This window comes from Barbatula barbatula (genome assembly GCF_947034865.1).
Source record: "Barbatula barbatula genome assembly, chromosome: 2".
In the NCBI taxonomy this organism is placed as follows: Eukaryota; Metazoa; Chordata; class Actinopteri; order Cypriniformes; family Nemacheilidae; genus Barbatula; species Barbatula barbatula.
In genome coordinates this window covers 21,453,559-21,475,642 of record NC_136767.1, presented here as the reverse complement: position 1 = coordinate 21,475,642, position 22,084 = coordinate 21,453,559, and the positions used below count along the sequence as shown (strand labels likewise).

The 22,084-nt window shown below is 37.5% G+C and overlaps 1 protein-coding gene across 5 annotated transcripts in view; it reads right to left on the bottom strand.

Moving 5' to 3' along the window:
- arvcfb (ARVCF delta catenin family member b) overlaps nt 1–22,084 on the bottom strand; it is a gene marked incomplete at its 5' end in the record, with an annotated part of 157,619 nt that overhangs the window by 83,071 nt on the left and 52,464 nt on the right. For 3 of the 5 annotated variants that reach the window (XM_079486520.1, XM_079486522.1, XM_079486521.1), the window contains one exon: nt 14,593–14,700. Coding sequence is in view for 2 of the 5 variants with exons in the window: in XM_079486516.1 (XP_079342642.1) it covers nt 7,936–8,148 (213 nt within the window). Of the gene's footprint in view, nt 1–7,935; nt 8,175–14,592; nt 14,701–22,084 lie in introns of those variants that run through there. The other 2 variants (XM_079486516.1, XM_079486514.1) reach the window with 2 other exon arrangements.

Here is a 22,084-nt window from a genome sequence, read left to right as displayed (position 1 = left end):
ATTTCCTAGACTTTAATTGAGAAAGCACATTTTTTTATTATTATTAAGATCAACTTTATACAAAGTAAAAAATATTTATTTTACTATCTATATTTAGTTTTACCCTAAGATTTTCCTTTTATCGGTCCTTAATGCCTCAAGTGATTTACGCAAACGGAGTAAATGGATCGGATCTCCGTGGGACAGTTTTACACCAAGAGAGCCCACGTTTGAGAGCTACTGTGGATAAGCCCCCAGCATCATAATAAAGCATCATCAAAAATATTCCACCTCCGTTTGCTTGCCACCAAAGGAGACGGAAGTAAATCTGACACCCACCTGCCTCTTTCACATTAAAACCTGATCCTGAAACTCCAAAAGACTGCAAACACACGCCCATGCTGAAGTGTATATGTCTTATCTAGCAGTAACAGCCTCAATCCATTCCCAGTCGGCATGAAAGTTGCCCCCACGTTAGGAACATTTCTTTGCCTACACCAGAGACTGAGACCAAACAAACCGTAGCTGTGATCACAGAACCATGCAAACACGTCAACAGAAAAAGTGTTGATAAATACATAAACTGAAAGTTATCCGAGTGCTATGAATGTATCTGCAGCAGCCGGTGTGAACCATAGGAAACCAGAGATAATGAAATGAATAAGTGAGGAAAAGCTAGATCCGCAATGCACATGATGCGACTGTTCGAGTGTTGAAAATATATTACAGTACAGAATATTTGAAAAGCATCTGGTGTAGGGGGATGTACAATGCTTGAGTTGCAGCGCTCCCAGATTTGGAAAGTAATGAGTTTCATCATTAGAAGTTTTGAAAGGTGGGAGCTCAGGAAAGATCGAATTTAAAATGCGCTACCGCTGCGAACAAGCACTGATTACGGTTCAAACAAAATACTCTTAAAAAAAATCAAAGAACTTGTTCCTGTCAAACGCTGACAGTAGACAAGAAAAAAACAACAGGATGATTTCTCCTGACGTGCATGATCAAATACAAAAATGTCAATCTTGAGTTTCTTCATAACAGTGGTGTCGTTCTGAGACCACGTAAATGAGACAATGCGAGAAAAATAAAGAGAAACAATAAAAACATACAGTAGCATTAACTCTATTGCAACTCTCAATATGATGATCAGCGCCAGACAGAGACATCATTTCAGGCCAGGAGTAAAAAAACATTTTCCTTACTTAAAGCTACATTCCTCAAAAACAGAAAAACCATACCGTCTAAAAGAGACATCTTTCTGTTGAAAGGGATAGATCACTCAAAAATGGAAAATCGGATGTTAGAAACGAAAACCGATCTCGACCCACATTGACTCCCATAGTATTTATTTTTCCTATAGCAGTTAATGAGGGATGAGATCTGTTTGGTTACTGACATTCTTCCAAATATCTTCCTTTATATTTAGTAGAACATAGAAATCTGCACAGGTTTGGAACAACCAGAGGATGAGTAAATGATGACCGAATTTTCATTTTGGGTGAACTATTCCTAGTTAATGCCAATACGGTCATTGTAATATCTCTCGTGAAATACTGATAATTATTTAGTTGTTTGTTTTCAATTATATATTACATTATTGCATTCGTCCCATGTTTTCATCCGAAGTGACGCAAAGCACATTCATGGTATACGTTTCACCACTAAAAATGATATTAAGCAAAAAAATCAGTTGAGGTTAAAGTATTACACCAAAAATACAACACAAAGAGTGTTGCATTCCGATAAGTATATCTGTATATCTGATAGACCGATATTTGGAAGTTTTTAATTATCTGCACGTTTGGCCACCATACACCACATAAGCATTTTATTAATAAAATGCCGCTAAGATGTAAAGCAGATATTTGCCACTTAGTGATGTATTATGACCACGATAAATGGGTTGTGTAAGGAGGATAAGATCCCAAAATTGTATGGTTAGTAGGGATGCACGATAAATGATTGGCCATATCGGTATCAGCCGATAAATGATCATTTAAAATCTTGTCGTATTGACATGTGTGTGTAAATTATAGGAACAAAAGCATATTGTTTGAAGCCGACTGCTGTCTGAATGCTTTTCATCTTGAGACCTGTTAGACATGTGGCAATTGAGAATCCCTTTATGGATTGCTATGGAAGAACATCTTTAATTTGTTCATCATAGAAGTTTAAAAGTTTAAAGAATCGGTTATTGTAGATGACCAAAATGTACATATCGGTGCATCCCTAATGGTAAGTATCAATAATATGTTTAAATGACTATATTTTATTCATATTAAGCTATGTTTACCCACACACAATTAATATAACATCATGTGTGGACCTCGTCATGTCTCCTAAATGTCTTCATAATTGTATCTATATAATAAGTATATACAGAACCACCATCAGAACATCAATTAAAGATTAGAAACACACCCACACCTCTGCTTTCAGTCTGAGCTGTCGAACCGACCCGCACGCATCCAAACATTCACTTATTCAGAGTTCATTATCCACTCCTCTGCTCAAATCAAAGTCTTGTTATGACACAACACGTGTAAATAGAGCGCAGGCCTGATAATAAGGTAAGAGATTGACAGTCTAGACACGCACACCAACTCTGGATAAACATTAGAGCAGAAGACTATCCACGTACACAGCGCCAATAAAGCGGTTTGAGATCAGACACGCAAATATTACATAAAAGATATTGGAAATAAAGAACAACGGGGAAGTATTCATACTCCCATTCTGCACCTGGCACAGCATGATGCAAATTTGAATCAAACAAAGTGAAATAGAAATATAGGAGCTTGTTGGTTCAATACTTAACATGTCAAGCAGAGATGTATTGTTAAATGAACTCAACTTTATATAAATGCATGAGCAATTATCAGACAGTTTCAGATGTTTCCTGCCACTGTGCTTCGTATACAAACATTAATAAACTATGGTGGTAAATGACAAACAATGTGAAAGTCAGTGTGTCAGAGCGGTCAAAACAAAAAGAGAGAGAGAACATTTTACACACTTCAAATGGTTTTAATTTAGGTTCCGAAAAAGAGGGTTAGCACAAAGACTTGCGTGGTTATATTTGAACATGTGGAGTAAAGGGGTCACATTCCTGGAGTGGCTCAAAGGTCTCGTAAAATGAGGGATTCTTATTTTAAACATATGAGTCCATAATTCACTGTGTGAGTCGGCAATTTAAAACAGTTCATTTTTTTGAATGATGAGAATATGCCGTAGATGTGTAAGACTCCATGCAGTTTACAGACTCATGACAACTAACAGGATGAATTACAGCTGGGCAAAAGAATATTTACAATAATGACTTTGTAGGCGATATAACATTTTAAACATGAATTTCAAACTAATCTTAATGGTTATAACCCAGTATTATTTTGTAACCGTGTCTGGAGGTTAGTTTTATTAGTTGTTATTAAAGAATCAGTCAAATAGTTTCTCGGAATGGGCTGAACATTTTATACCACAGTACATGACTTCACTACATAATAAAAAAACTGTTTATCCATATATGTTTATTAGCTCTTCCGAATGAATCGCTTAATTTATGATGGATTATGAACAAATCAGATTATACATCACCATCAATTCATCACCAGCATTTAGAAAGTCCTTGTTTCATGACTGTTTGCATGACTTCAAAGATGTGTTGAAGTTACATTACTAGGTAAATTATGCTTTGTATAATCCCGCAGTGTTAACATATCAATACATAACATTAAATGTAATTCCGCCAAAAGATAATTTTCATAACAAACTTTTAGAATTCATGACATAAAAATTACATAAATATGAGATAAAATTCATTAAAAATAACATAAAATGTTGAAAAATATAAATGTTTAACATATATCGCACAAGCTCAAGGATGATGTTTATTTTTGCATTCAAAAGAAGTGACAAAAGAAAAAAAGATGAGAAAGAAACGTCTGTTATATATATATATTTAAGGTTTCAGAGGATTAATCATTTGATGGATTGTGCAATAGAGATGAAAGTGGTCCGAGCAGCTCTCTGTAGAATATGAATAGCCGTGAGCATTAGATTCTGCTCCGAATACAAAGAGTGCAAATACTCCCGGTCTCATTACGATGTATTCAGTGTGCCAGTGATATGATCTAACACCTGCAGAGTGCAGACGTTTCTGAAAACTCAAAAAATATATTGTATTCTTTTACAGTTACATAAAAAGGACTGTATGTTGCAGTACTAAAGCAAAGCATTCACACAATACGTGAACATATATAAATGTTGATAATTAAATGTTGACCTTATATTCACAAGCAGTCGCTTTGGATAAACGTGTCTGCCAAATGCAAAAATTATAACATTCCTACATCTGTTTAACATTCTCCCTATCTATGTAAAATCTCTTATTTTAAAAAGAAAACATCCAAGATCTAAAAGAGAACATTTTAGATAGTTAATCATGTTTGTGTGTGAGAGTGTGAAAAAGCAAGTGTGAAAGAGACAATAATGTATGCGGGCAGTTTAACTGCTGGTTTAATTATAGTTTTGCCTCTTTTCTAATGGCAAGGGAAACGAGGTGGCACGAGAGATGATGCACGAGTGTGTATGCGCCTGAGAGCACGTTTGCGGCGTGGGCAGAGGGTGAGAAAGTTATTGTTAATCAGGTGATTTACAAGACAGCGGGCCTCCCAGGCTTTGCCCGTAGCGATGGACGTAAGCACACAAGCTCAGCTGTTTTTCTTCTTTTTCCCGGCTTATACTGAGGGACCCGAGAGCCGCTGCATCACACCAACTCTTCACGTCTTAACATGGACGGCGCAGATCAAAAAAGCAACTCCAAATCTCTCCGCAAGCCTTCAGACTTCTCAAAACATTAAGACAGAGCTAGCAAAGTCCTGCTACAGCGACCAAGCTTCACTCCTCCAGGCACGCTGACTGAATTTTAAATAACGTTCACGATTCTCAGATGAAACGCCGGGTGAAATAACAACGATGTTGCACGTACCGCCTCAGGTCACGACTTTGGAACTTTCCACACATTTGGGAGAGTGGAGGTTTCTTTAAAGAAAAGCTGTGTAGCATGTCAGAGTCAACGTGAAGGAGACAAAGTATGCCATTCACTGAGCCCTATTGTGCCACTCTGTAAGCCTGTGATCTTTCAGGCCTTGTGGAGAATTATCAAGGCTAAAAAACAAAATAAATCAATGTCACAATGCAGTAAACAGACCAAAGATAAAGTAACGAATGAGGTGTGTACTTTGTTTCTCAATCCACTTCCCAAAACTGTCAATGAACATGATTGAGAATAAAAGTGAATAAAGTGTAAATGCACCAAAACAATTACAAAAATGAACAACAACTTATCAATTTGCCAAGATGATTATTTTGTATTGCAATTTTTTTTAAAAGAACAATCTGAGTTTTTTTTTACATAAAGCAAAATGTACATAAAGTTTATTAATATTATTACAATAACATTAGACAAGTCCATTACATTTACACAATACATTTTTTATGTCACAGAGGGAAGAGACAAATAAAAAAAGAATTCGGGTTAACTATCCCTGTTAGCGGAAAGTATAAACTAAACTAAAATATTTCATTAAAAAAAAAAAATTATATATACTGTATTTTTTTATATTTCCAGATCTGCAGGACAAACATTTCAGGTGGCCTTCATATAAGATCTAATGAAATAGTGATAGGCCGATATATTGCTGTGGCCGATATATCAGACGATATTTGGAAGTTTTTAATGATCTGCATCCACAATATTTTTCCTGTTTGGCTTGCCTGTTATATTGCACATATTATAAATAAAAATATCTCTAAGATGTACAGTGCACATTGTGTTTAGCCGCCCACAATTAATATAAAGTCATGTGTGGACCTCTTCGTGTGTTCACTAGGCACATAATGCACATTGGTCATTTAGTTTCACCAATTTTCTTTTCTTTCACTATAATAAAATGCAATGTTTTGTTGCTACCAAGATTAGTTCACTCTAAAATCAGTTCTATTTTAGTTCTGCTACACTGTTTAACAACAATTATTCAACAATTATTAAAACACCATCATACAGACTTCTAACTTGCACAGGTATACAGCAGCTAACAGCAGCAGGTATACAGTACATCACCTCTCTTCTGCACTTTGCTAATGGCATCATCAACATTACCCAACAGCTTCTGGTCCAGGGCATCAGACAGGCAGACAGAATAAACAAATAACTGAAGATGCAGAGGACACAAAGTCAGGCTTTTTTCTACGATATAAGAATTAAAGGGACAGTTCACCCAAAAAAGAAAATCCAGTCATCATTTATTCACCCTCAGATTGTTCCAAACGTGTGTACATTTCTTTGTTCTGATGAACACAGAAAAATATATTTGGAAGAATGTCAGTAACCAAACAGATCTCATCCACCATTTACTGCCATAGTAGGTCAAATAAATACTATGGGAGTCAGTAGGGGATCTTTTTGGTTACTGACATTCTTCCAAATATCTTCCTTCATGTTTTTTCTCAGAACAAATACATTTACACAGGTTTGAACAATCTGACATCGTGTCCTAACCAAACGTGATGCAACGCCGCGGCATCTTTTCCATGTTAATCAGAGGTTTTGTCCTAACGTTCTGTATGAACGAACAAATTGCTTATTGCATGAATCGCATCGCCTTTGGATAGGATGCGAGGTGAACTATCCCTTTAAACTGACAAACAACTTTTTTGTAAATAAACAACACATTAGGACTGGGCGGTCTACTGAATATTCACAATATAAAGAAAATGCTCTTGATCATATAAATTTAGCAATTACGTTAAAACATAACAAATTGAACGGGATTTTTTATTGTGTCCACTTATTAAAAACAGTTTGGAATAATATAAGTGTCTTAAGATATGACTTGATTATTAAACATTTTTAATGAATCATTTTGCTTCTTGCATTAAAATTTCTCATTAATGATGGACGTTTTTAAACAGCTTGATAAAAATGAAAAATTTAATATGATTAAATAATGAATAATTATAGATATTTCAGTTTTTAACAACATAAATATTGCCATATACATCATAAAATCTAAAAACTATAATTTATACTTAATAATTAACTATAATTTTGGGGCAGCCCTACAAACGTATAGACAAATATTCGGATAGAAACCAAAATATATATATATAATATAAAATCATATACTGTAAATACAAATATTATATAATATAAATCCACACATACAGAATTACTTTTCACCTTCATCTAGCCAGTTAGAAATAACAAAAGTAATGGCGCCGTAATAGCGCCACTACACTGAAACTATTGATGTCTGACCACTAACAATTGAGAGAATTTCACCAGACTCCATTCCCATCAGCAACTCACATAGAATAACGTTGCTTTGATACTAGAGGTTTTGGTTCGGATCCAAACACAACCAACCGTAGAGTCTGAACAGGATAATAGCACAACAAAGAATCACATTGAACTCTGAAGTGAAGTGTTCATTCTCGTGAACCACAATATTGGCAGTGTTTGATCTAGATGCCTAATACATACAATTTGCACTCAAATAGTATCCACACAATCCGTCTGTAATGTCATGCAATGCGATGAGCCTATGAGATTATATGAAAAAGCACATGGCACTCAGAAATGGGACTAGTGCAACAAGATTGGAAGACTATGAAGACATCTCATCTAGGGAATCTATAATGAGTGACGGCAAGACAACACATCCAGACCAATACCTCGGCACAGCCAACAGAACTCAAACAGCAAGAAGGACTGGCAGACAAGGAACACAGTGAGGCCAAAATGAGATGCAGCACCAATCACTCCCATTCATTTTGGCTCAGATGGACCGGATTCATGAAAATAACAGATAGATATGAAACGACATCAAAAGGCATGGGGCTGATTTGTCCATTCACACACACTGGCGCTGGCTTGGCCAAGCTGGAATGGTTTACCTGCATGACCATCTGTTGCCAGGCCAGCGGTTGGTTGCTCATGCCCGTGGTGCCGCCTGCCAACCTATCAGAAGGCAGGCTGCCGCGGTCCAGCTGCAGGGAGACGTTGCGGCGTTCCTCTTCAAGAGCTCTGGTGAGACGCTCGAAGCGAGCCTCCTGCTCTTTGACTGAGGCCAGGATGCTAGCAGCCGACGGCACGTCATATTCTTCCATAGTAGCGGTGTGCCCAAAATGATGTGCTGATTATAGAGAAGGGAAAGTGTTGAAGAAAAAAGGACCAAGGGAATAAGAAACTATTTAAAGGGATAGTTCACTCAAGAATAAGAATTATGTCATCACTTCAATGGTTAAGTCAATGAGGACCAATGTTGTTTGGTTATCAACATTCTTTGAAATGTCTTCTTTCGTGTTTTGCAGAAAAAAAGAAGGTCATACAGGTTCGAAATGACTTGACCATAGGCAAATGATGACAGAATTTGCAATTTTGCGTGAACTACCCCTTTAATGCTGTAAATTCACAATTTCAGTGTACTCGTGGTATATTTATAAATGTAGTTACACAAGATACATTAATGTCAGATGTAATGTCAAGTTTTCCAATATACCCAAATAGACTCTTCATTCCTTTAAAAATAGTAACAAACATATATGACCAACATTTATGGCACAAAGAATACGACAGTGTGGTTTCAAAGCCAAACCCGCCACACTCCAATAACAGACAGACTTTCTGAACTCTAAATAAACACTATCAAATCATTCATTCATGCCAAGCACAATGGCTCAGACTTCACTTCTATAACCAAAGGTGACCAAATGAAGACAATGGCAGCTTTATAGAGGGAATAAAGAGCAAAAAATGAGGTTCAAACTGGAGGCACGGTTCAAACACAGTTCACCTACATACACACCTATCAGTGAGTGCGGGAAGAGGCGGTTAAAGGACAGACATTCCCCTAGAAGTTCACACAGGAGGAGATGTGCCCAGCGGCGAGGCGAGGCGAGAGAGCAAGAGCAAGAGACAGATAGGCTGCAGAGGGAAAGAGAGATACAGAAAAGAAATCATAGGTTAGATAACGCTGACATTACAAACAAAACAGACAGAATTGTTCTCTGGCTCCTGGGGATTCAAAGTGGATGAAGAGAAAGAAATGAACGGGAAGATGCTACGGAATGATAAATGAGTATTGAAAAGTCAGTCATGGACTTTCTCGAGTGTGTCTTTGAGAGAAGTAGATTGGTTAGGGCCATCTGGGGACAGGTGGAAGGAGATGGACGGCTTCTGAGTGGGTACGGGCTGGAACGGAGGGCTGGTTAAAATTTAGCAAAATTTTCATTTTGCTGTTGTCTTTCGTTTTTCATTAAATCAAGGCTACAAATGAACACACTCAGAAACACAAACACACTGTTTACTATGGCAGAGAAGGCCCTATTCCCTTTGAAGCACAGTGCAGTACTCACACAACCTTTGATGTTTGTTTCGGCCTGATCATTTATTTATCTTAAGCGGTGTTCTGACTGCTCTAAAGGCAAGGCATTGTCATACAGTGTTGTTATGGGTACAAGACACAGTACACAAAGTCTAGTGAAGGGGAGTTCAGATCTGCTTCTGCTGTCTATACAGAAGAACCGCAGTTGATCTTAATCTACTTGATAAGAAATGTTAAAAAACGGGTGGTTATCATAAAAATCAATTTAGGAAATCAAATGTTGTGACACAAGGTGTCAAGAGATACATTGTCATCATCTATGAGATCTGAAGAGATGGATCTGTAGGTTATGACTTCAAAAAGGTTTTGCAGGATGTTAAAGGGTTGCAATTGGGTTGCCCAAACGCTCACTTAAAGGAACAGCTCACTCAAATATGAACAAAATACCCAAACCAAAGTATATTTTTTCCATTTTCGGAAAAACTGATATCTCATATTTGAGTAAACTATACTGGGAGGGTATGCATTGACGTCACTTTCCCATGTGAACATGCCGGGACACGACCCGGGACAGGCATCCCATGAGTGATAAAACACTCAGCAAAATGGCTGCTTTCCATTTGAGAAACAAAGTAACCAGGACTAACTAAAACATGCAATTATTTGCTGAAATTACAAGCAGCTAGACTTGACGGTGATCCTTATGACTACTTACGACTTACAAAAGAATGAAGTGTTCTTGGACACTCAAATGTTGTGCAGAATTGCTTTTCCTGATATTGTAACTATTCATTTCGGCGAGTGTTTTACCACTCAAGCAGACGCGTACTGGCATGTTCACGTGGTAATCACGTGATAACACATACGGTAAATACCGTCTATAATACAAAGTATTAAAATATTCAGCATTTCTACAGATGGCCACAGAGAAATTGACAGAACCCTCATTATTGGATTAAGTGAACAATAATGCTGAGACTTTTATGAAGATAAACTCTCTCCTAAACTGAAACAGAACGGAGACTTGGCAGGAGAACAGCAGGAGAATGAAAGGCATGTCAAACATGCCTTCTGAACTTAACTTGACCACTAGCTGACCATTTCCAACTGCACCTTAAATAGACCAGTATGTTACAAGTGAAGAATTCCAGTCCTGGTTTCGAGCCCTAAATAGTACTTGTCATGCTCAATGTGTGGAGAAATAAGAACAGTAACTAGCTAATTGTTCTAGCTGGGATATCCAACAGATGCATTCATTCGATATAAGGATTTACTGCATTATGGCAAATGGTTACGTGAACTATAGGTTGTTGTCTAGCTAACTAAGAATAGATGAGCGGTTTCCCATTACTGAAATGAACAGCAAACAAGCTTTTTAAACTTAAAACAACATTTAAATGTGTGGTTGCCTTGTGGTGAAGATCTAAGGTGGCAACTTAAAGGTCCTAGGTCCAAATCAGCCCCTTTATAAACAATCACCAACTTTCACCTTACTGTTCGTGAGGAACTGTCCCGGTCACCTTTGGAAAAAAGCACCCACTAAATAACAAATTACTAAAAAGCCACACAATAAATAAATACATATACGAACAAAGTAGTTTCTAAAGGGCCGAACTGAAGATGAATGAACGCACACACGCCCATCACGTAAACAGTGCTCGTACTGGCAGAGTGTTTTTCCTCAGGGATAAATACGTTGCAGAATAAACCGTGGTGCTAAAAATAGCCCTGAAATAAATTAGCAAACACAGTTGGTGCTTTCTACCATAGCTCAGAAGATGAAATTCAGTGGCAGCAGCACATTTAAAAAGCTTTACTTGAAAAATCCATCCAACAAATCCATCAGGGACTGGGAAACTCCTACGGAATGGAGACGCACACAAGAAACACTAACCTCATTACTGTTAATGTGAGAAAACATTGACATGTTTACAGTGAACACGGAAAACCTGGGACAATGCAAGCTTTCAGAGAAATCCTTGAGTAAAAGGTTTGAGGAGAATAAATATAAACTACTTTTTGGGAATTCAAATGGTTCTTGACCATCTTTATCTACTGAGTTGAAGATAACCTAAAAGCTTTCCTTATGATTGTACATTTCTCCAGGATATTCTCGTTTTCCATGATTTTCTGCTGCTGGGATATAAAAGGGAACCCATGAAATCAGAATCTGAACACCCTCTCTCTAAGTGCACTATATGGGATTTGTATTTGGAAGTTTTATTTACCGCCACATTAAAATGATAACATTAACTGCTTAGAATAGTAACAGCACACCTCTGTTTAACAAGCCACAGAGTTTAGAATTCATCACAGTATCCTTCACGTCCGTAGCACAAATGGAGAGACAGGGACGGGGAGGGGGCAACTAGACATAAATATCAAGAGACGAAAAGAGAAACGCCCCCAATAAGAGAATGGTCTCATTTCATTTACCCTAGTCGATCCTTTCTTTAAATAGATAAACCTTTTCATTTCTCCTCTGAGGGCTAGAGGTCCAACATAAATAAATCACTTGCCCGGCTCCACCTGAGGCCCATCAGCGTGCGCAGGATCCGTAAATCAATCATGGGAATTACCATTTGATGCTGCTCGCCAATCGGTTTTGCGAGATCCTTCTGCACCACTGCAAAAGCACCGGGCAGATGCGAGCCGATCCTGGATCAGCGACCCCTACTAAGTGCAAAGAAGCGCAAAAGCAAGGCTCTCAAGAACACCTGCTCCCATTTTCTCACCAACACCCTCCTTAGCAATTCTCAACCTGACTGCAGAGCCATCATTGACTGAATTAAGGATGCATTAAGTTCAATCTCTCCGATTCAAACAAAAGGACATTAAGAGGTCGAGCCCCGCTGCATTATATGTCACATCGATTATGATAAACGACAGGCCAGTGCCTCTCAGTAATATTAAATATTTTGTTCTCAGCACAAAGGCTGCCGAGAGGTACATTCGGAAAGGGAATGAAAAATCACTGGAATCAACAATCTGTATGTAACAGAAGCGCTACGGGGTTTGCCGTAAGATTCAAACTTTGCATTACATTTACAGCGTGTGAATGGCCGCGGCTCCCTAAATTTCCCGGCTAAGAACATAAAAACACTAGAACATTGTGGAACTAAACTACAAAGAAAATCAATAACATGTGCGATTCGAAAGGGTCGTCCATGTGCGCACAGATGGTAGCCAGAAAACTAAAGCAAATGTGGGATGGGTAACCAGAAGGAAGTAATTACAATCCTGTGTTTTCCTAAGCAGTTAATAGACAGTTGCTTCTAAAAAAGGGATAGTTGACCCAACAATACAAATTCTGTCATCATTTACTCACTCTCGTGTCATTCCAAACTTTGTCAGTTTCTTTGCTAGGCAGAACACAAAAGAAGTTTGAAGACTGTTGGTAACAGAACAACACTGGCCTCCATTGACTTCCATTGTATGGACACAAAACAACATCTCAAAATATCTCCTTTTGTGTTCCACTAAAGAAAAAGTCATATACAGGTTTTAAATGACTGAATAAATAAATGTGAATAAATGTGATGGAACAATTTTTATTGTTTGGGTAAACTAAACTTAAAGTGATATTTGAGAGGCAAAACTAAAGTTCCCCATGTTTTACTCACCCTCAAGGCATCCTGACTGAATATGACTTTCTGCTTGAATAATAATGCTTATAATACCACGTATCATTTTTGGGTAACACTTCAGTATATGGACCAATTCTCACTATTAACTAGTTGTTTTTAGCATGCCTATAAAATTATTATACAGTAAAATAAAAACACAAATTAATATTAACAAATTAAAAAAATAGTTATATTATTAGACACAAGCCAAACACAAACCAGAAGTTAACTGGGGATCAGGCGCGCGCTTGTCACATGAAGCGGTTAATATTAACTATTCTGCATTTTAAACAAATTATGCAGAATAAGCTCTAAAAATTTAATTTATTTCTGAAAATACTATATTGTTAAACCCAATTCTGCTCCCAATTTGGAAGTGTTTTCTAAAACCAATTTCTCCCTCTTTTCTTTGAAGTGGTGCAAGACCACTCGTATATTAAGTCATGCACACTAGCGCGCACTGAACAGTGATGATGTCAGAAAACATCCTCAGCTCCAGTAGGTTCAGGTTCAACAGTCTTCAAATAACGCTGTGTTATGTTTCGATCAAACATATCAAAGTGTGATGCCTCTCGCATTTTTGCATCAGCATTTTCATTGTTTTTCTTCACAAAGACAGTATACACATTCCACGCTGAATTATTCATACCGACTCCAACCGATTATAGAAAGACTAAAACTAAACTAAACACGGGCGTCTCAAAGGAACCTGTAAATAAACGCATACTGTATGTCGGTTTAAAGACCACAAGCATTTCCTGCATACATATAAATAAATACCTTTGATGTCATATTTTAATGTACTATAGATTATTTATGGGTTTATTCCAGTAGATAATAATCGAGAATATTCTGCAATCAGAACTTTCTTTGCACAAGAAAAACATCTAAAAGTGTTATGCAGCTCTTCAATATACATAGTCATCTCTACTTAAATTATACCTCAGTTTACTGACCCAATATACATTTTATAAATCATTAAAGGGATAGTACACGGTTTGGTTATAAACATTCTTTCAAATATCTTTCTCTGTGTTCATCAGAACAAAGAAATGTATACAGGTTTGTAACAACTAGAGAGTGAGTAATTCATTTTTGGGTGAACTATCCCTTTAATATGAGCTTGTTATCCATTAGTAACCGATTGCAATATAACTGCCATCTATTATATTCCCTGACGACACACATGTCTGTCAGCTTTAAGGAAAACTTTACGCTAGTGTACCCCAAATACTGTTAACATTCAGTTTTGAAACATACATGTTGAGAATCGTTCTAATCTGGGAATAGATGCCATATTCATGACTCACACTGTACTCTTTCAGTTTGTCCAATAGGATATAACATTAACCAAAATATTTTGTTATTATATACAAAAATCGACAAACCTTTCGACATATCCTGCCTCAACAAACTGTTTTAACTAGAAATGCATCAAAACAAAAAGCATGCAGGTATTAAAAATCGGCCATCTTCTCACATTGTATATATGTCTGACAGTGGAGGAACAGACACAGCGGTGTAACCAGTGAAATGATGTGGTGAGAGGTGTAATGAGGGAGAGAGAGAAAATGAATGGCAAACAAATGTTGGGTGGTTACCTTTGATGTCGGCTGGGCTGTGAGAGCAATTGTGGTTGTTAAAAGCTGGTCAAGTTGGCAGACTGGACCTGGAGCTCTCCTCCCGGGAACTTCTGCTTGAAAGAGCAGCTATAAGAGGAAAGACAACAACATACGTGTCAGCGCACATCAAACGCACACAGCGAGGCCGAACCACGTTGCATCATTAACTGGTTTGTTTGCATATTAAAACTGTGAGATGTTGAGGTCAACTCGCCCCACTCGGGGTTCAGACTTAGAATGCAATGAAAAGCTGCGATTCAGGCTTTGGATTGTTCTCGGGTTTTTAAATAGTTTTAGGGCTTCTCATTACCAAGCAATGCCACTGTGAGTTATTTACTCCCAAGCATTCCTCACAATACCGAGGAGCAATTTGGGCGCTAGAGCTCAAATCTAGCTTGCATCATTGTGTCATTCCCCTTTCATCCCCAAGAATAAAAATAACAAGGGTGTTTTGTGCTCAGAATTTTTTAATACTTTGCGTTTTGTTAGTCTTCAGCATGAAGCTTGGATATTCAGTTCTTCACGCGGGCGAGCATTTGCTTCAAAGATTCGATTTCTGAGAGAAGCTCTTTTAAATGTCAACGTCAGCAACTTCAAAGATGGACTGACCCAGGTAAAACACGGTTAAAAAATTTCGAGGTGATGTTTTGTTCCTTTATTGCTCAATTCTTAGCTCTATGATCTTCTTGCAGCGCCGGGGAGACTCGGGGGTCATTTTTAAAACTCTTTTTATGAAACAATTCTTCAATGCACTTATTCTTATTCTGGAAAGGATTACAATATCTTTCCCACCAGTGACTTTTCTCTGCTTCGACTTCAAGGACAGACTTGCTCAAAGCACCGTGGATTTGTGGCACTGACATCAAAGGTGAGCTAAGCCAGAATACATTTGTTATCGGGTCCGTCATTCTCAGTGTCTGAACTGAGGTTGCCGCATTCTGTGCAATAGTGCTTTGTGTTAAATCCACGTCACTTTGCAGATCCAGTTAGTTCATGTCAAAGAACGTTAAGGGTTGCGTAAAGCTTTATTATCTAAAAGATATTTGTATTCATTTACAGTAGCTACGAATTGACAGCAAATGTATGTGTGCACCAGGTCTGGGATACTATAGTGCTACTGTGATTTTTTGACAATTTAAAAAATACATGACTTGTTGTCTCCGTAGCTGGTAAAGACATTTAAGATTCATAGATACTGTAAAAAAATATATTTTTTATTGATTCAGTACCATACAACAAAACACTAATATCTGACACTTCTATCACTGTTAAGCTGCAGTTTTTTAACAAATATGAACAAAAACCAACAGTTAAACAACCACCGAATCCATTAAATAAAAGATGTAACCGCAAGAAGTTAATGTTTGATATATTTAAACTAATAGCAGCTGTGAAATACAGTCCTTAGTGAAACCAAATGATTTCCAAGCTGAACGTCTCATGACCAAGAAACCTTAAGCCGTTCAAAAATGAAAACCAAAAGAAATGTAATTAAATTCATCATGCCAGGCAAGCCAATATCTGGGAACATCATTATCATCTTATCAAGGCCACGTCGGTGAATCATGCCCAATAATAAATAACTAATAGTTTTGTAGAAACCTTGCCAAGAAAGATCTGATTGATTCAGTTTATTCCAAAAGACTGGCACGGAAACAGATTTTTCTCTGCTTGTGAGTAACAAAGTAGCTTTCCGCTCTTAGTCGGTGCTGCGGGCGGCGTGCCTACAGGAGCATCTTAATTAGAGCTATAGAGAAGAAGAGAAAGACATAGTGCTGCTGGGAGTCTGAATAACCAGAAAAACTCCTCTAGTCTGGGGTGACGGGGTCAAACTGACCTGAAGAAAGCGAAGTACATCTTAACAAGCTCATCTGATAGAAACTTGAGGGTATGTGATTGGTGAAGAAACAGGTTTACAATTCATTCTTATGTCAATTAGGACAGTCTGCCTTGTTAAGCACATAAACCCTTTTCTCGGCTGGAAAAGTCACGTTGGAGCCGTGGCGTAGTGGTTAGATGTGTTGTTGAGCCTTGGTGCTCATGTTTGAGAACTGGGTTTGAGTCAAGCGTGTCTTTATCTCTTTCCTATTCTGTGATGAGATAATTATAAATAACAAAGTACTTCTAAAAGATATGAAAAGTGTCACGTCTACCGTGAAAGCTACTCTAACACTGATGCTCTGCTTTGAAGGTGTAAAAAAGTCACAATATCTTTAATGAATGCGCTTTAATGCACAGCTTCGAGGCCTAACTGTCAGCCTCTAATGATGATAACAATTGCTCACTAGGAGTTGGTAACCTTCACAAATCCTTCAAAGGCTGTCTTTTATGTGTGTTTTTTTTTTGCAGCTCAACTGTTGGGGTGACACTTCAAATATTAAATTGCCAACTTTGTGCCTTCGCGTCATTCTCTTTTCAACATACTAATTATGAATTGAACTTATTAGCACACTTGTCACTAATCACAGCGGATCTTAACCAATTATTCTGCCAAGGTTCCTAGCTGTCTATGAGACTGGTCAAGGAAAATTATGTTTATTAACACAAATATATATATATATATATATATATATATATATCTTTTTTGCTGTGAAAACAGGTCATTCAAAAGCACCATGTTTTACGGTTGCAGAACATAAAAACATATCACAACGTGTTTTTTGCTATATTTAACCCTTTTAAACCGGATGTGTCGTCGCTGACACATTCTACCAAGTGGTTTTCATGTTACCATAACTCTCCAACCAATGTCAGCCAATCGCTGCTGTTTTCCGTGGAGAGCGGCAGGGGGCGAATATGAGCAGGTAGTTACAGAGCTGTTGTTTTCGTGGAGCGCTCTAATAAAATTAGCAAACAAAACATGGTAAAGAGGAGATACACAACAGAAGAGGTGATTGGGGAACGTGTGTTATGTGGCCCTGTGCTTGCAATGGTTCTTTTCGTTTTTCGAGAAATTCTGAATAAAAATCTGTAAAAAATGATTTCAATATTTTTATTTGTGTCTATTTAAATTGTATTCACAACACACAGTAATGGTCAATAATCTTCATCTATTTGAAGACATTTGTTTTCTAAAAAAGTTATACCTTGCACATGATGATCCCACATCGTGTTAGAATTTGACAGTCAAGAAAACTATTTGTGCTTCGGGTTGTTAAGGGTTCAAAAAATAGTGCAGCTCTTTAGAGAGCTATTGGTGACATTTTAATTCATATATTGTACCGGGGTCAGTTTAATCCAATGGAGGGGGCAGTGGGACTTCAGCTACTGTATTAATGCATATGATCAAGGTCTGTGCAAGCTTGCTGCCTGGTGCAAGTCAAGACTAATCCAGTCATCTCGCTGCTCTAATTGGAGGTAAAGAAACACTGTGTTGAAATGCCTAACATTCTATGCTGGCCACAGCGCTGCATGAAAGCTAATTGAGAAACTGCCTATCATTATAGACCTCTCAGGGCAGTGATAATCTTCCAAAGTACTTCAATTTGCACTGGGCACTTAAGATCAGCCTGACCTTTATAATGTTCCCATTTGTGGCGAAAAACACTTCAGAACTTTACATTGCAAATACATCACAGCTTACAATCTTTCCGGGGAAAGGTGAAAAACATTCGCCACGAGGCTTTAGAAGAGAAGACGTTATTGGAGATTTAATAGACCACAGGTCTACATTTGGCAATCGTCTCATCTCCTTTTTATGAAAACTCATCGCTGCGCTGTTTACTAAATGTCCATTTAGCCTAACCTGCAAAGATGCTTCTGATTCTTTCAAGAACAATGTATAAGTTATATCCAAATATACCATCCAATGACCAACATTTGTCTCAAATTGGGTGCGTGAAAGTTTTTTTTGGATGCAGTTTGGCCGAAGCGTCAGATAAAAGGAAAGCCCGAAAAAATGTACAGGCTTGGAATTTATTTTCAAAGAGCATGGATTTTGCATGGATCAAAGCAAACACATTGCTTTCATAGTTTATTTACAAAACAAATATCAACACTATGCAGAACCAAACCCAAATAACGAATATATCGTCGCTGACCTTCCGAAACCCTGGATGCCCATATTTGCTGTTTTTCAGGCAAAGGAAAAACAATGTACTTTTCAAATGATTAAATACTGTGTTTCCAAAGTTGACAAGCACATCTGAATACTTTTTATTTGTTAGACATTGCAAAAACTGTGATTTATTTAAACAAAAGAAATACCTTAAAATATGGAGATAAAACATTTTAGATAGACAACAGCGATATACCGAAAAATACAGTAAAAACTGTAACATGTCAAATGTCAAACATAACATTATAACAAATTTAATATAAAGCATCAGAGCACTGACCAAAAAAAGTTAAAGCTTTTTTGATAATAGTGAATAAAGACAGAAAAAAATGCCTCCAACCAACTATAGACTAGCCTACATTCACTGCCTCGTCCTTGCTATGAAAACCTAATTTTGCAGTAAGGAAGAGTAAGACTTTCTTAATGGACTGGTACTGTCGAACTTTCAAGACCCTCCAGACTGAATAAATGATGGGAGGATCAGAAAATGTCCAGCGCCCTAAACCATGTACTGATCAATGATGGAAAACCTTTTGAAGTCAGTCGACATGATCTCATTTCTGTTCTACAATGGACGGCCAATTCAGGACCTATTTAAGTGAAATCGTAGGAAAGAGAGAAATAGGCAAGAAACAAATAATGAGCAGTCTGAGAAACAGCCTTAATATGGGTGCTAACAGGAACAAACAACTAAATGTTCCAGTCCTCTTAAATGTTGAAAGCAACAGAACATTAATTGTGATTTCGAATCAGCATGACTTGAACACAAAGATGACAAGATGAAGGATGCTTGTTCCCAAACAATGTTGCCTCTCCTATTGACTTCCATTGTACGTACACAAAAACACGGAGACATTTCTCAAAATATCTTCTTGTATTCCACAGAAGATAAGTCTGTTTTGAATGTCACAAAGGTTATTATAGTTACAATATATCGTTATTTTCACGATTACAAATGTCTTACATTTCTCTTTCGTATATCTAAGCTGGTTATAAATTGCACTAGTTATACAGAGGCCACAGGATCAATTCCCAGAGAACACACATACTGATTAAAAAACATATATAGCTCGAATTCACGGCCAAGTCGAGTTTCATAAAAGCATCCCGTACAATGCATAACATGTACGACGCAAGGCTTAATATCTTTAATTAGAATGATACAGAATTGCTTGAAGGTTTAAAAGGGGTTCATTTTGAAAGGGGTACAGGGCTATTAAACTTGTGTTCACTTCAACAGTGTTTTTCCAATTTGCCACTCTTTTGGAAGAAAGGCAATTAAAATTCTCACCCATCTCTTAAATATCAAAAAGTACAGTATACTCAACAGCTAAAAAGGAAGTCTTTTCAAAATAATTGAGTAGTGGTTGCATGGTCAAAAGATATGTCTAAGTTTACAGAACGGATAACCATTTCCTGAACTACGAGAATCCAGACAGTCTGGTGGATTTGAGGCGTGTAGTTTATTGGCTTCTGGAAGACACAGGAATAAACATGCTGAGGTCACTGATTTTTTCTATTCACGTATGGTCTGCACGCTTTCCTTTTATTAAAAAAACCGGCTTCATAGGAGAACCTGAAACAATTCAAGGAATAGTTCACATTCAATTATTGCAGCTCTGCCGGCCTATTCTGAGAGATGTTTAAGAGCACAGGACTATAATGAAATCATTCCATCTCCTACGGAAAAAATGTCTAAAAGAAATGTTGTCTTTCATGAAATGCATTTTACCTTATATCTGCGACACAATTACCTCATGCCATACCATTTCATACAAAAATAGGAGCATACCAACCTAAAACTGTATAACAAAGTTACGTATTCGATAGTTACGTAAAGAAATGTATTCGATGGGTTTCGCTAGAAACCAATGGGTTCAATCCACCTCAAAGCCTTGAAACTCTTTGTCTGATCTTGTAGTATTTCTATCTGGACGTTCAAGCTGTATTTCCCCACTAACCTTTTTAGTGACAGTGATGAGGGCAGCAGACTTTGAAGCCAAATGCTCAGAATAAAAGAAAGGGGAGACTGAAGGTAAGAAACATGAATATTGCATCAGGACTGTTTCAGGCATTGCTGTAATGGACCTTTATGGGAGGGGAAGATGATGGTATAAACACGCTCTGTTTTGTATCTGACTCATCAGATAGTCAAGGACAAGTCACATTTCATCAGCCAATCATTGAGCAGAATGCAGACAGTGATGGTGACCCATATCCTTACTGAGCGGGACTAGAGAAATTAACACAGTAAGATGCAAGGGCATAAGTGGCGATGGAGAGGAGTTTTCTTGCTTTATTTATGTAATCGGTTTTGACATTAATAGAGTGGCTACCAGTAGGATGCAGGGAATAAGCAGTGATGGAGAGGAGTTTTCTTGCTTTATTTATGAAATCGGTTTTGACATTAATAGAGTGGCTACCCCAAGCCAGTTTAAGACTGAATCATAGTATTTAAAGGTTCATCCTTGCAGTAAAAACACTACCAAATTGTCTCAGTCTATAGTTTTAGCGTTGTTGTGTTATGTTATGTTACGAGCTTGGTTTTGTGGGCCGCTCCTGCTTAAGAAGTCCAGGGCCACTTTTTACTCCCAGTCCGCCCCTGCACCACAGTCATTTACATTTTTTGTAGCAATAAATCAGTTTAGTTAAAGACCAGACTACAATTGCACGTCTGAACGCATCTACTGTATCGAGCGTAAGTGAAACAAGTGTCGCAGCAAACATCAGCAGCAAGAGTTAGATTCTATTCATCATGTGAGGAGAGTGAAGTAAGCTGACTGACAGGACGACGGTGGACAATTTACTGTCAAAGACGACCGCTAAGGGCTGGCTAAAAACAGTAAAGTTTGTGAGTCCAAGTCAAGTCAGCTTTTTGACAATTTTCATTGTTACAAAGCAGCTGTACAAGAAAACATTGACTATAAGCAAAAGTGACAAGGTTATGCAAGTCAAAACAAAGGTCAAATATCAGACAGACTATAAATTCCTATATGCTAGACTACTTTTTCCAGAACTTAAGATATGAAAGGTAGATTCAAAATAGGTCTGTAGTTAACTAGTTCTCCAGGGTCCAGATGGGGTTTTTGGTCAAGGGGCCTTATAACAGCCACCTTATATGCTTTAGGCACATGTCCAAGTGTCAGAGATGAGTTAATAATGCTAAGAAGAGGATCTATAATTTCTGGGAGCATCTCTTTAAGTAGATTTGTAGGTATAGGGTCTAGCATGCATAGTTGATGTAGATGATCTAATGATTTTAGATAGTTCACCGTGATCTATGGTAGATAATAATCGCAATTTCTCCTTAGGGGCACTGTAGTTAGTCGTTTGTTCAGCGGGTTTCACTTCTGGTTGCATGGTTATCATTTTTTCTCTAATATCTTAGATTTTATTTCTGAAATAATTCATCAC